The sequence below is a fragment of the Stigmatopora argus genome, chromosome 3 (genome assembly GCF_051989625.1).
Source record: "Stigmatopora argus isolate UIUO_Sarg chromosome 3, RoL_Sarg_1.0, whole genome shotgun sequence".
NCBI lineage: Eukaryota > Metazoa > Chordata > Actinopteri > Syngnathiformes > Syngnathidae > Stigmatopora > Stigmatopora argus.
Genome location: NC_135389.1, coordinates 13047456 through 13063675, shown reverse-complemented (window position 1 = coordinate 13063675; position 16220 = coordinate 13047456). Strand labels below are relative to the sequence as shown.

Genomic DNA, 16220 nt, shown 5'->3' with positions numbered 1-16220 from the left:
ACTGTCTTATCACTCAGGTGCCTGAGAATAATGATAATATCCTTCTTGTGGCACGAAGGCCAGAACTAGAACATCCCACAATAAAAGAATTGAGTCCTAAGATACAAGGTTGAATTTTCATAACAAAGGAGCTGTGTGTTGAGCAGCAACTATAAATATTAGGTTTAATAATACAAGTGTGAATACATACATGATTTGAGTTATAATACAAACAAGATACATATTCTGTGTGAGGACAGTCAAAAAGGTTATAGACTAGTGCAGGGGTGGCGAAAAAGTTAGACACAAAGAGCAAAAATGTTAAACTACGAGAGTCAACGACCCACACCTTACATCGGAAGCAGCATAAAAAAATCCAATCTGCCAGTGTTTTTTAAATATAATTTATTTGTTTTTAATGAGCCCTGATGATTTTAAGAGAGAATAAAAACAAGAAAAACAAGTACAAAAGGCACAAAGCCACAGTATATGCAAAATATGATAAGGAAATTTGAGCCGGGAGCCGCATGCGGCTCGAGAGCTGTGTTCGCCACTCCTAAACTAGTGAAAGTATGAATTTGTATATGTAACAGTACTCTTCTGCAATTTCGATGCTATACTATTTGTGTATTTGTCACCAAAATAAATGACTTGACACTTGCTGACACTTGATTACTGCACTTGTATGGCAAGAGTGCTTTAGGGAAGTGCAGGTGAGTATGGATGTGATGGATCAGGACGTGAAGAAGCATGCAGGTGTCATTTCTGGTGCGTGTACGCGTGTCACTACCTTGTGTTGACACCACGCATTTTCTCCTGCAGGGAGGTGGAGAGTGGAGACCATGCTTTGTCATTGAGGAGCTCGGCGGCCGTCCCATTCTTTGACTCGTCCCGCACGTCCGATCCGACGCTTCATCCCGATGTCGTCTCGTCTCCACGCTGCGCATCTCCACGCGTTTCCCTCCCATCGCCTCCTCCTCCTCCTCGTCCTCCTCCTCCTCGTCCTCGTCCTCCTCCTCGTCCTCCTCCCCCCCACACGACGGACTTTGATTGTTGACGCATCATCTCCAATGTTTGGATCCGAAGTGGCACGGAGAAAGGCACGTCCCAAGTGTCCCCCAAACCCACCCGTCCAATCGGTGTCTGGCCTCGGGGAGCACCCTGTAAAATGCGCGATGTGATTCGAACGACCCGGCGGTGCTCACCTCCCGTGGACGACGACATGGAAAGGTTCCAGTCTTCCATGCGCAAGCGGCTCTACAGCCTGCCGCAAAACATCGGGCAAAGAGCGGTCGTGGTGGAGCAAGGAGACGGCGGGGACAAGGACGCTAAAAGGAAAAGTATTCTGCTGAGACATTTGTCCTCGCTGTCCCCCGCCGGCAGTTGCCGGAGCGTTGAAGGGACCAGTGGGCTCGCCAAGAGCAACTTGAACGGGGACTGTGGCCGTTTCCGAGGCAGCGTCTCCTCGGTCGGCGGCCGCCAACCGGCGGAGCAGCGCCGGCTCATCCCCGAGGCGGACGCCGGCGGAGGGGAGAGCTCCCCCGGTCAGCGCGGCGGCTCGGCTCCGGGGGGTCCGCTGGGCGCCGCCGGCCAAGCGGCGCTCTTCGATCAGGGGACTTTCATCAAGTTGGAAGGGAGCGAGCAAATCATCCCCGAGGACGAGAGACTCTACCAAGCCGGATTTATGCACCGGCAGTTCGGGGCGATGCTCCAACCCGGAGTCAACAAGTTCTCGCTGCGGATGTTGGGCAGCGAGAGGGCCGTGGAACACGAGAGGGAACGCGTCAAATCCGCCGGCTTCTGGATTATACACCCTTACAGTGATTTCAGGTAACTCGCCGTGAAAAAATATATGCTATACTACACATTTGTTGGGCGGGCCGGAGGTCCCAAATGGATCCTAAATTAGGGAAAAGTACAACAAAAGTAGAGAACAATTCACATAAAGACCAAAGGAGTGTGAGAAAGTGAAAAGATCTTTCATTCGTGGCACATCACTACACTAAATCCAAGTGCAAATTTTGAATTTTTGTTTAAATCATCAATTCCATTTTGTTCTGAATCACATTAACATACTGTTATAAAATACATATATACCAAAGGGCTTAATTCCAAAAACTAATTGTGCCTGCGCCACATTAATGCAATTGACTAAACAAATGGCCTAATATGTGTAAATGACCCTCAATTGAAGACTTAATCTCACAGAAAATCGTTTCATGCCTGCTAAATGAGCTGATTAACGTACAAGGCAACACATAATCACAATCACATTAGATTCATGCTGTTGCAAATCACTACTTTTCGAAAGTATTTATTAGTATTTGTGTCCAACACATTGGAATGATTTTACAGCATTCTGCCCAACATGTTTTTGCAACAATCCTACTTTTTTGCCGCTGCTGTGTTTTCCACTTGTCTGAATAACACTTTTGAAAAAATTAATATATCATTTAGTGAGACCGGTGGATTAGATTAGAGCCAATGCAGCAGGAGCTTGGAAATAGGGTAATCAAAATAGGGTAACATGACCATTCATGATATTAGAAGCACACATCAGGCAGGATTATTACAACACAATTAGTTTAATGGAGTGGAGATGCTGCGGATGGGGCGACTGCCACCTGCAGCACGCTGACATGGACGGATGGAAAGAGCAACTGGAATGGGATCAAGACATCCAGCTGTTTGCTCGATGATGTCCGTAATAGTATCCGTGTTTACCCGTTACAAAAGATAATATCGGGGGAAACAAATCTTTAATTTTAAATGAAATCAAATACTTTACAGTTTAATTCCATCTTCGTCACCAGCTAAACATTGTGTTGACTTGCGCATTCTGGGTTTCAGATTTCAAAACAAAGATGGACGCCATGCTTTTTTTTTTAGATAGAATGAGGGTTTTATTCAAGTTTCTGAAATGTTTCGGCAAAATTGTCATAAACATCAAAATAGTTTGACATTTGAAAACTCTAGGGATAATATTGTATTAAATTGAAAGAAGTGGAACGGAATCGAATCGTGGCAAACTTGCATCTTTTTCTTAAAAATCTACTTTTTATTGTATTGTATCGTCAGGAAATTTGCTGATTTAACCATTTAGTAACTAGTCTTGACAAAAGTGATTAGGCAGTCCAAATAGATAGGGCGTGTATCGCCGTCAATGGCAGCCAATGAGTTAACATGAAGGCAAACACATAAAATGACAATGAAATACTATCATGGATGTGTCACTTTGACCAAAGTTATTGTGGTGAAACTTCATAAATGCTCCCACATCCATCACAGCCTTGTACTTTTGCAAGCACATTGCGGCTGCCGTTTTTATTGCGACTGCAGTGGCTTCAGTGGCAGATTCGTTGGCACGTTAATATAATGGTGGGCCTGAGCTTCAGTACAGGTGTGTGTTAAGCCACTGAGCTGCATGCAGGCTGTTGTGCTTCAGCTGGGGTCTGGCAACAAGAGATAAGTATCTCCAGTACAAATGTCATCCTTTTTTCAGATGTCCCCATTGATCTAAGCTCCTTTCACTTTTTTAAAGCCTTTTTTGTGTTCACTTTGCCTATAACTCCTCTGGCTTTTGGCGCTCTTTAACCGAGTTGCACCCTGACCCCGATCGTGCCAGATTCCTCTTCTGAGAGGTGCGATCTGTATTTTGATGCATGGCAGATTGCACCAGCGAGTTGCTTGATCTTTGTGGCTCGTGTTCTGCGTGCGCTGTCAGCTGATGAGCCAACAGGAGGCTCTGCAAAGGGTGACGGTAATGCACTGTCCCCTGCACACTTTTTTTGTGTGATCCAGCTGTTCTGACATTCTGCAGCACAGTGACGTGTGCAGAGCGGTAATGCTAACTACTCAACATCTGGCTGATGGGAGCTGACTTCTGGAGATGACATGGATTCCCAGGAGATCACGGTGGATTTAGCCAGAGAAAGCATGAGCAATTAGGACCACTGTGTGACCGCAAATACAACAGGGAGATGAAGAGAGCAAGTCATATTAGAGCCGCCACGATTAATCGCCTTATCGGCAATTATTTTGCTAGTCGATAGATTGTTTCGGGACATTGTTTACCTTAGATTTGTCCAGATACTGTTTTTTGAACACATTGGCTGCAATCATTCGATCGATGTTGGCCGTTCCCGCTCATTGAATTTTTAATTTGTTACCATTTTATTTTTTTTGTATTTGAATCAAAAAAATGTAAAGGGGAAACCGTAAATCCTTTATTTATTTAAAAAAATGTGATTGTTTTCATTTTTATAACTAGAAAAAAAAGAAACTTTCTGCCATTTACAAAAAATGTTGTCTTTTTGTAACATGCTTTTTTTTCTTTTTAAATTGTTTAATTTAGATTTACTTTTTGAAGAAATGCGGAAACAACAATAAATATTTTAATGGTAATTTTTTTATGGGGAAAATGGCAAAAATACATAAATGTGTTTTTTATTACTTTTAAATTTAACAAAAATTAAATAAGACTGAAATATATTTTTCTACAGTCATTTACCTTAATTTCTTTTGTTTTAGCTCAACAAACAAAATGGGCCGCCATTGAATCAATGGAAAGCAAACATAATGATTGACTGCCAACCCTTCTAGTCCATGAGACAGAATCATTGGGAAGTGAATCCCCCACTAATAAAAGTTGCCCCCCTCAGGAAACAAGTTAGAATTGAGGATGTAATGTGTTACTGCACTCTCACTGACCACCAGTGCCTCTAGGTGGGCCTCCTTAGAGGTTGTTGATTTGCGCTTACTGCTGGTGTGCGGGTGTCTCAGGCTGCCGCTTGATCGATTTAAGGTTAATTAGTTCCCCGAAAATGGATTGTCTTGTTTTATAAATCCCTCACATAGCCTTACTCTTTGGCTGGCATTGACGGCAATAGTTGGCCCAACCATTTTAACTGCGACCATTTGACAGAAATGGTTTGGATGGGTTTTTTTGCATCAATAGGTGTTTTCATGATCAATTTCTCCAATACATTTTTATGCAGATGTCGTTGTTTTGGTGTCTATTTTAGATTCTACTGGGATCTGACCATGCTGCTACTCATGGTGGGAAACCTCATCATCATCCCAGTGGGCATCACCTTCTTCAAAGATGAGCACACGCCACCTTGGATCGTCTTCAACGTGGTCTCGGACACCTTCTTCCTCATGGACTTGGTCCTCAACTTCCGCACGGGCATCGTCAAAGAGGACAACACCGAGATCGTCTTGGACCCTCAGAAGATCAAGACCAAGTACCTGAAGGGCTGGTTTGTGGTGGATTTCATCTCCTCCATACCGGTGGACTACATCTTTCTCATAGTGGAGACTCGCATTGACTCTGATTTTTACAAGACGGCCAGAGCCCTGAGGATCGTGCGCTTCACCAAAATTCTCAGTCTCCTGCGCCTGCTGCGACTCTCCAGACTCATTCGCTACATCCACCAATGGGAAGAGGTACATCGGATATTAATACTTCACGCCGTGCTTAAAAATGTCAACTTCACATTCTCACGTTCAAACATTATATATATATATATATATATATATATATATATATATATATATATATATATATATATATATATATATATATATATATAAATAAATATATATATATAATATACATTAGATTGGCGTCTCTTAAAGTGGTATTCAAAGTTGACTAAGCGATATTCATCACATTGTGTCACATCCATTAATGCTAATAATCTGTGTGCATATGTCAGGTTTTCCACATGACCTACGACCTGGCCAGCGCCATGGTTCGCATCATGAATCTGATCGGGATGATGCTGCTGCTGTGTCACTGGGATGGCTGCCTGCAGTTTCTGGTTCCCATGCTGCAGGACTTTCCGCCCGACTGCTGGGTCACTCGAAACAAGATGGTGGTATGTTGTCACATATAGAAGCTTCTGATTAATCATGCTGACTAAATATGTCTTTTAAGCAGACAACTCAACTCTTATGCTCTCCTGTTATTCACAATGTTGCCCACTCATTTATCAAGTTCATATTTTGTGTACCATATCATCCGTGGTTGGAGCAAAATATTGATTAGCGTATTTTCCGGACTATAAGTCAAACACATTTTTCATAGTTTGCCTGGGCTTGCGACTAATACTCGAGTGTGACTTACAGTATATGGTTTTTTTTCTCACTGACCACCAAAGTCAGTTGTTTTGGGCTAAAGCTATCTGAAAAAGTGCCTATTTACCCTTTTGTTCTCCAATTTACTACTGTTACTTTAATGTATGTTTGCTTTTGGTTTCTGAGCAAATAAAAAGTTGCCCCCCTAAAAAATGCGACTTATAGTCCGAAAAATATGTTATTTACTGAAACCAAATTCCAATTTACTTAACCTTTTGAGTTCTTCCCACTTAACAGAGGTCTTATTGCCCGAGCATGATGAATTCAAAGCATCAAATTTGAGTCCTCCCTCAAAACTCAAAGCCAGTGAAATTGGTTGACTTGAAAATTCATGTCGATCCAATAAACTACGTCTTCCCTTACCCACAGAATCAAAGACACACTTCAAGGTGTGTCGCTCAAAAACAGGATGTTTCAAGACGTCTAAAAAAATGGCCGACTTCCTTCTACTTATTGCCAATTCAACTGTCTTTATCAATTAGGATTCTTTCCGCTCGTTTTTCCCCTCCAGAACGACACATGGGGTCAACAGTATTCGTACGCCCTCTTCAAGGCCATGAGCCACATGCTGTGCATCGGTTACGGGCTGTACCCACCAATAGGAATGGCCGACGTGTGGCTGACCATACTCAGCATGATTGTGGGCGCGACCTGCTTCGCCATGTTTGTGGGACACGCCACGGCCCTCATTCAGTCTTTGGATTCCTCCAGGAGGCAGTACCAAGAAAAGGTAGGAGGCCACCATTCCAGTGTTTTCCAACCGTTTTTGAAACAGTAAATCTCAAGGCACACCAACAGCTGAAAATCTTCACATTTAAAACTCTGACACCTATCTAAAATCATTCCCATCGAAGAAAAGAAAGTATTTTTTTCAAGTCTGTCGACCTCGAAGAATTTCACGTCATGTACAATAATAAGTAATGTACTTATTTTATTCTGGTCATTTTATGACTTTTGGTCCCAAGATGACTTTGATATCTTAAAATTCTGCAAAAATCAGTTTTGTGGTCACGTGACCAAAAGTTGATGACCGTAAAAACACACAACTTCTGGTTCCTGTGACATTAGAAATAAGCCACAAAACGGCTTGAAACTTGTAACATGAACAATTTGAAACTTGAACTATTACAATATCGATTTATTGTTCGTGATATTTCAAATTTAAACTCGTAGAATGTATGACTGCTTGGCAGGTTATTTCCCTGCACTATTCATCAATGCGCCGCACTGATTTTTCAGTTATTGAGCGATAAGAAAGAAACCCCTCAGTATGAAACGGTCTAAATCTTCACATGCTGTCATATAATCTCCTGGCATAAAATTATGCAATCATCTGTCGCGGAGAATGTCTATTCGGCTATTTAATGGTGCAGAATAAAAGCAGATAATTCGCATTAAGCGTGAAAAGAAATATAGAGGGAAAAAACTCTTTTTGAGACCTAGCAGAGGGGAAAAAAATGAAATGACTTAATTCTAAGGGAAGAAATGTTGGTAGAACTCTGTCAAATTTCATTCCCCAATGTAAGATCTCCATTAGATTCGCTTAGCTTGTTAGTCGGCAGCTAAAACGTAGCCATCAGACCTTGGAGAGCTGTTTCACCACATAAACTGACGTGAATGATGGCATGAGAGATGTCAGTGTAAACAAAGGAGAGGATAATCGCACGTCTTTAGAAGAAAAGGTACTGTCATTAATGGTCAGGAAAAATGTCAGCGTTTTGCAGTCATCTCCGTGTAACGTTGTTAATAACAACGACTCGTACTTGGGAAGGTTATTGCAGGCAAACGTCAAAGAAATTTATACTTCAACGATAAATGGCTAAGCTGCATTGTGCAAGTTAGTGATACTGTATTTTTTGCCATTCCAATGAGTTTTATTAATTTTTATTAATAAACCTCATTGGAATGGCATCAAAAACAACAAAGACGTCCCCATCTCCACAGTCATTGATGAGATGGACTGCATGGGAGGCTGTTGTTACATACCTATTCAGTAAATACACACGTTTATGTTGACTTTTTGGACAGATTTATGATCCCATTAGCTGTTTTGGGATGATTAAATTATTTTCATTCAAAATGATAATGCATTTTAGTGTCAAGCAAGGGGTTAAAATCACTGCGTGCAAATACTGCAGTCCGGATTTCAGTCGGAAGTTAAAGAAAATGGTCTGTGACAATGCTCCAACTTCCGTTCAATTATTCTATACCTTTGAGGTTTCAGATGGTTATAAAAGGAACGGTATTAATTTTGTGTTTAATAATTCTTTTGTTTTCCTCAGAAACCATATTTTTTCCCTCTGCTTGTTCTAAATAAGTCGCTGGTCCTTTTTTGTCTTGATTTCTTTTAGCGTTACAGCCCGAAAGTTGCCATTTAGAATCAGTTAAGTTTTGTCTTCTGTTCATGATGAGCTTTTTTTCTCCTAAATAAAAAATAAAAAAAGCGAGTGAACAACATCTGTCGAATCTGGAGGGGAGGAGAAACAAACATACTTAAGGTCATATTTACTGTCCGTCAGTGTTGTTGTCAGTTGACTGTTAAAGGGCAAACAAATCTATAACATGACTTTCAGATTTGCGTCAGTGACCTAAAAAACACAGTGCTGATTTTCTTCTACAGTAAAATTGCTGACCGTTGCCTCCCGAAATTGTGGTTGCAGTACAAACAGGTGGAGCAGTACATGTCCTTCCACAAACTCCCCGCCGACACGCGACAGAGAATCCACGATTACTACGAACATCGCTACCAAGGCAAGATGTTTGACGAGGAGAGCATTTTGGAGGAGCTCAACGAACCGTTGCGAGAGGTCAGAAGTAATCTGCTTTGGGGATTTTCACCTCCTGTCATACACTATCTGTAACCGGCTCATAAATATGATGATTGCATTGGATATGTAATTAAATCTAATGCAAAGCCCGGCCCGGTATTTACATTTCACATTCACTTTGCCGTTTAATATTTCCCGTTTACGTTTTTGGACATGTTTGAGTATAGGCTTTGTAATTCAACTCATTTCTGTGAGTGTGAATAAATAAAATTAGGTGACAATTAAGGTCTAAAAGAATGAGACAAAACGGGAACATTTTTTTTGCTGGTTAAAACTCAAATTGGAATGCTAATTCCAAAATTGCAGTCAGTTTTTCTTGCCTACTTAACAATTATAATACTAGTATAAGCAAATATAACATAAGATTATTTAATAGATTTTTTTTTTAATGAAACAAGCACATTTGTTAAGTAGGATAGTTTTCGTATCTTTAAAAAAAAGATGATTCCTAAAAAAACAATGTGTAACTGCAATATGATATGTATGGGTTAATATGGATTGGTTTAGGCACATTTAAATAGCAATTAATCAAACGCAAGCCTTTGATCAATGTGTTCACCATTAAGTTATGCTGTTTTATTAAAAAGAATGTTTTTTTATTGGCATGTCTATTGCGTTTTTAGGGTAAAAAATTGCCAATCATTCAAATTGTTTGGTATGTTTACTGCTCTTGGGGAAACATAACATATCGTATGTTGTATTAAATTGGTCAAAGGTCCTTGAATTTGAATTATCATCATCAAATTGTTTTGCAGCGCTACTATTAAGTATATTCTTGTCAATATAATATATATATATATATATATATATATATATATAAATATATATATATATATATATATATATACATATATATATATATATATATATATATATATATATATATATATATATATATGTATTCAAAAATAAAAACTGCAATGAAACATGATCATCCTTGCAGGAGATCATCAACTTTAACTGCCGAAAGCTGGTGGCGTCCATGCCTTTGTTCGCAAACGCCGATCCAAACTTCGTCACCTCCATGCTGACCAAACTTCGCTTCGAGGTCTTCCAGCCGGGCGACTATATCATCCGAGAAGGAACCATTGGCAAGAAAATGTATTTCATCCAGCACGGGGTCGTCAGCGTCTTGACCAAAAACAGTCAAGACACAAAGCTGTCAGACGGCTCTTATTTCGGAGGTAACGTACCCACGCGACGGCCTTTTTTTCTTTTTTTTTAATGCATACTAAAATAGCTTATCGCTAGCGGCGGTTCACTGATGTGAAGAAGTGGTAATAGTCTGCCTTGTTTTGATTTATTTTGCTCAGGCACTCAGCAGATTAACTTCCCGCGCTATTGCGGCTGGGAAAAATTGTCCACATCATCTCTTTAAAAGGGGCTCGGGACTAAAAGCGCCACTGATGTTTTCATCTTTGCAAACATCTGTGGGGTTTCCCCCCTTTGTCACTCAATTTTGAAGGCTTTTCATCAATTTATCCACAAGCCTTCTTGAGAATACATCAAACATGACAATGTATAGATTTGAGTTGACTTGCAGAGTGATCAAATTGCAAATGAAATGAAAACGTGATGGACAATACATTAGTCCGCAGTCCCATGTGCTCTTGTGATTGAAATAGATTCAATCAAGAAACAGGATAGCAAACTGTGTGTTTGCGTCTATATCCTTAATATGTCTGGCCTAAAAAATATGTCTATTTTTTTTTCCAATGCTGCTTTATTTAATTTTTCTGATCTGGCACGACAGATTAGGTCAGGACAAACTGTAAGCTGCAGAAATTGCATTAAGTGCTCCATCTGTGGAGTTCAGAGGCAGCGCTCTTCATGTTTCACCAACTCACCCAACTAAAACCATTTGGACTGTTTTATTTGCACTTAGGAAATCAGCCCAAAATAGGGTTACAGTTTTTGTGTCCTTTTCCTTCTTATATAATCACCTCAAAATGTTTATATACATTTTTGAAAATCTTCTTAACTCATTTAATTTGCAAGTTGAAACTCTGCGATCTTTGTCATTGTATCAGGTTTCCCGATGGATAATGTACAGATTTTTTGGGGGGGGTCATTCCTATGTGGCTGACTGGATCCAATTTCAATATAGAGGGTTTGATCCGATTGGTCATAGGCAAGTGAATGTATTTGTGGTCAGGTGTTTATATTGGAGAGACAAACAATGGTCATGTGCATCCCAGTTGAAAGAATGTTGTCTAAAAAATTTAAAAACAATAGAATTTGATTTTTCTGATGCGGAATTGTTGTGAAAATGTTACAAAAGTAGGAATTCCAGGAGGTGGCCAACCTAAGTTGGATGCAGACATTTTTTCACTGCAGATTTTGCTATTTTGAAAATTGCTACATTGCGCTTCTGCACATTTATTGTGCTAGGGCCATCTTTTTTGGCTCATTTTGTGTAAAAGATTTCAAACATTTAACAAGATTTAGTCACTTTGCAACGTTAGCCCAATTCGATGGTCACAACGGTAAAGGACAAAGCTAAAGGTAGCAAAAATTGACAAAATAGCAACAAACGATAGACGCGTCAATCAGAAAACATGGGTGTTGGCGAGTGAGTGTGTGAAAGCACAAAAGGGGCGACTACTTACATAATACAGCGCCGTGGTGACATCACACTGTCACTGATTTGAAACCTGCTTGTTTATAGAGCGGTTTGACTTTCAAAAGGGATGGCAATCAAATCACAAGCCAGAGAGATGACACATTCATTTTGACCTATCTTATGCCTGAAAGATGGGAGGGGGCTTGGGGGGTCAGTGCAAGTTCACCTTGAAACATTTTGCATGCATGAAGTTGCATGGCTGAGATTTCTTTCCTCCCCCTTACTGCAGAGATTTGCCTTCTCACCCGAGGCAGAAGGACTGCTAGCGTGCGAGCAGAGAACTACTGCCGCCTGTACTCCTTATCGGTGGACAACTTCAACGAAGTCCTGGAGGAGTATCCAATGATGAGGAGAGCCTTTGAGACGGTGGCCCTCGACCGACTAGACCGCATCGGTGAGGCCTTTGGGGATAAAACTTACCATTTTTACGTGTCACTTGACCCTTTGAAAGCTCTATTGGATGTTTTATATTGAGGCTTATAGTTGAGGACCATGCAATTCCTTGTGAAAATAAATGGGACTTATCATTCTTAACTCATTAGTTTGTTTCCAAATTTAAGAAGTGTTGGTTTTTCCTCATTTGAAGCAAAGCAGTGCTCGAAGTTACGTCTCGGGAATACGCTCTTCAACGATTGGCTTATAGTTCTTCCTCTCGTTAACAACAGGGAAGAGGAACTCAGTTCTTCAGCACAAAGTCCAACATCACCAAAGTTCAGGGACGTTAAACCTCCAAGAGAATGAAATCATCCAAAGAATAGTGCAGCATGACCGCGACATGGCCCAGTGCACTCGGTTGATCCAGACCAGCAACACGCAGATCTTGAGCATCCCCCCTGTTCCCTCGCCCCCGACCCCTGTGATTTGGGCCCCTCTGGTTCAGGCGCCTCTTCAGGCCGCAGCAGCCACGACGCCTTTGGCACTGGCTTTAGCTCACCACTCCCAACTGCCCCCCATCCTGTTTCATCATCCTCTGGTCACCGGCTCCCTAAAAGACCCCATCGGCTACCCAAAAAGAACCCCTGGCGGACCGCCGGCACCTAGTGTTTGCGAGTCAGTCCCCAGTTCTCCTGGGGGTTCAACTAAATTCCGCACAGACTTCGAAAGTCCCACTGTGGCCTCCTTCAGCGCCCCGCATCTCTCTTCCGGGCCCTCGTCCACGGTAACATCCCAGCCCATCTTCACCAGCAGTCTCCAGCCTTCGCTTCCCCCGGTTCATCCGGCCCACCACCCTCCCCACTGTGCATCGGTCTTCCCCATCAGCCGGACCGCCGTCTCCTACGCCTGCGCCGCCCAGCTCCACCCGCAGCCCTTCCAAGAGCTTCGGAGATTCCCCGCCACCTCTACTTGTGCCCTAAACCCTCTGATATCCAGCTCTGTCGGGCCGATTCTAAGCCATCTGCAGCAGCCCTCTCACGCCGTGGCGCAGCAGATGGGGTCCAGTCACGGCTTGGTGGGCGGGATCCCCAGCACTCTGAACTTCCCACCTTTCCCCATCATTACCAGCACGCGGCCCTCCAGCAGATCCTCGGCAAACGGCGACGGGGTGGCGGCTTCTTTGGCGCAGTACAGCCTGGCCGGCCTCAATTCAGTGTTTCTGCCGCAGGTTCTTCCCGAGCCGTCCGCACTGACCTCCCTGATGCAGTACGGCTCGGCGGAAGCTTCGCCTTGCTACACGCCACCTCTTCTCCACAGTCCCGCCTTACAGAGTCCCGGGAGAGGCAGGGCAGTTCAGCAAAGCGAGCCCCGAGGGGCCCGAGACTCTGACAGCCCCCTTACTGTTCAGACATCATTCCCTGTCAAGTCGGGGTCCATCGTCAGGGAGAGCGACGAGTCACCAGCTGAGTTCTTTACCCAGGAAATAAAGACCATCTCAGCCTCTTACAGCTCTTTACATCACGCGCAAGACAGACTTTTGGCGATCACTCCGAAGGGGGCGGAAGGGGCACCCAGTCCCTTATATTCCCCACTCACAGCTAGTAAACCCCAAGCAACGATCCCGGGTCACACCACTGCTGTTACCTGGACATATTCAGGACTTGAACCTCAGAACCAGTTTCTAGACGTGAACTCTAAAACTCTAGAGAGTCAACGCAACCAGTCTACACTTCCCTCCAGTTTGTGAGGCTCAGAAACCCCTTCTTTTGATAATTGCAAATCAAGACCCTCCTTTGGCACCCCTTTTAAGTCCTGCTTCAAACTTGGGAGGGTGTGTGATTTATTTTCTGATTGCAGATTTCCAACACAGAATGTATGGATTACAGCAGGGGTGACCAAGCCCGGTCCTCCAGAGCCCCTGTTTTCAATGTCTCCCTCCACCAACATAGTGGATTATTTCTGTAGCATGTTTACCTTTTGAATTTAGTATTGAAACCCCCATTGGTGGGTTCATAGCACCTCATGACAGTAGGAATTTTTCAAGTTCGGTCTACTAGATAGACAAAATGTGATTATTTTGACGGTTTATCCATGTTATTCTCGCATCCCTTTGTCTTGACTTATTTACAGCTCTCCCAAATACGTATATGACAGACTACCAACAAAATACCCTTTATCCTCTTCTCACTTATGACTGCAGTGTTACACAAAGAGAACTTCAGGGGCTCTGATTCACGTCGATGACTTTTTTTGTTTTATAGAATGTTTGCAACGCCAGCAGTAGGTCAGATGTTGGACGAAGACAGAGGCAATAGGTGTGACGATGTCTGAACTTTAGGTTTGCTGTGACAGTTTGCCACCAGGATGAGGCAATAACAACAGATGGGAGGCTTTGGTTTAAAATTGAAAAGGGTGGAATGCACGCCCTTGGAGTTTAGAGTGAAGCCCACAGATTGAGGCGGTCAAGGTCTTGTTCACGAAACAGGGACAGATGGATTTTAGATTGAGAAGAAGACTGATTCAGGTGGCTTTTTCAGATCCTTCCTTGAGGAAACTGTGGTTGTATCCAATCATAACGGGTATTATCAAAAGAAGGCCTCTGAAACGCTGGAGGGACTTTGGACTCTATTCTTCTAAGTCAACGCCAACCTTGCTGTTTGATCTGGTCTTGGACTCGGTCTTTGTTTCCGTCTTGGTCTCGCTTTGGTTTTTGTCTTAACTTCCATAAATCTCGATTATAACTCGGCTTATGGAATTATCGCTTTTAGTCTTGATCTGGTCCTGGTCTCGAGCACAACCATTTCTTTTAAATTGACCCACTTTTGCATGCCCACCAAATCACCAAAACACCACCTGACATGCCCATGCACTGACTGCAAGAGGTCCTTAAAATCGAGACCGGAGTCCAAATGGATCAGACGGCGACCGCCGTCAATGACGGCCTATGAGTTTTTTTGTTTTTTTTTAAATAGCTAAATGGATATTCTAGTTTGAAATCTGTGTCTTCCAAGTTGTTTGAACAATATTGCACAGCCAAACGGGCACATAAATCCGATCATATTTGTACAACTAGTGAATGTAGTGTTTGTCTATGTGGGTGGACCATGTAGGTCATCAGGAAGATAATCCTGTGTGAAAGAGGCAGCGTGGCTCTCACTTCACTGTTCTATTACAACCTTTTCTGAGGACAGTTAGGACACCTAAGCCATGCTTTTTGTAAATCCACGCTGTTGTTTATGGCTACAAGCGAGTACTGTGAATCCAAGCACCAGATGATGAACTCAAGGCAACAAATCGTCGGCACTATTAGCCAAACGTGAATGTTTGTCGTACCAATGAAAAGGGCTAAAAGCAACGTACTTGGACGCGGCTGCACATTGATTTCTTCTGTATCTCATCGGGATCTCAACTCAAACCCTCCTACGTGTTGTTAAGTTGCACCTGGCCGTTAAGGATTCACCGACCGCCACGTCTCCGCATCCTCGGCCTCGTTTAGCGTTCTCGAGGACGAGTTCCGCCGCAGCCGAGTGACAAGTGGGCTCGATCAATTCCTCATTATTATTCTTCTCCAAGCCAACTACACCAGAAGCATGAGTGCGGTCTGACAAGAAGGTATGGGTATTACTGGCTGTCTTCTGTTTTTTATATATTCATTGTTTGTTTTTTGTTTGTTTGTTTTTTTAGATGCCTTTGAAATCTGAGGATTCCGTCTCCTATGTTCAGTATGTTAGTTATATTTTACTATTTTAGGTATGGAATTCGATGCAATAAATTATTATCTGCTCACTAATCCTCTTTGTTGCCTAATGTTAAAAAAAATCACAAACCAAATTGTGATTTTTGTGTGTGTAAAGGGCCAGACATCGTCATCATTACAGCAGAGAGAATTTTGTTGAATAATTTAAAAGAACTGAATTTAATTTTTTGGGGAATGTAATAGTACAGAATTGTTCATCAAAAGCCAGTCTTTTCAGGAATGATGAATTTAGTCTATCAAATGAAGGTATTTCACATTTCCCGACCTTCCTTGTGTAGTCATTAATTTTCATTATTACAGTTATCATTTGCTACAATCTATCAGTGTTTAACTGAAATAACAAAGTGGCTGGTAATAGGTGTTGTTTTTTAAAACATTTTTTTCTATTTAGCGGAGGTCTAAAAAATTGTGTACATGTGCAGCCATCTTTCTTATTATTTATACAAGGTGTTTTTTTAATCCTTTTCAAGATACTGTCACTCATATTCCATCATGGTTTTGAAATCCAATCTGGGAA

The 16220-nt window shown here is 42.1% G+C and overlaps 1 protein-coding gene across 5 annotated transcripts in view; it reads left to right on the top strand.

Annotated features, from left to right (window-relative positions):
* The first annotated feature begins 724 nt into the window (after positions 1 to 724).
* LOC144071059 (potassium/sodium hyperpolarization-activated cyclic nucleotide-gated channel 3-like) overlaps positions 725 to 16220 on the top strand; it is a 29284-nt gene continuing 13788 nt past the window's right edge. For 4 of the 5 annotated variants that reach the window (XM_077595791.1, XM_077595793.1, XM_077595790.1 and 1 more), the window contains exons 1-9: positions 725 to 1809; positions 5004 to 5427; positions 5700 to 5861; positions 6632 to 6850; positions 8781 to 8927; positions 9892 to 10132; positions 11801 to 11965; positions 12237 to 15558; positions 15631 to 15668. In XM_077595791.1, coding sequence (XP_077451917.1) covers positions 1148 to 1809; positions 5004 to 5427; positions 5700 to 5861; positions 6632 to 6850; positions 8781 to 8927; positions 9892 to 10132; positions 11801 to 11965; positions 12237 to 13693 — 3477 coding nt within the window. In that variant the 5' untranslated portion in view covers positions 725 to 1147 and the 3' untranslated portion in view covers positions 13694 to 15558; positions 15631 to 15668. Of the gene's footprint in view, positions 1810 to 5003; positions 5428 to 5699; positions 5862 to 6631; positions 6851 to 8780; positions 8928 to 9891; positions 10133 to 11800; positions 11966 to 12236; positions 15559 to 15630; positions 15697 to 16220 lie in introns of all 5 variants that reach the window. The other variant, XM_077595789.1, reaches the window with a different exon arrangement.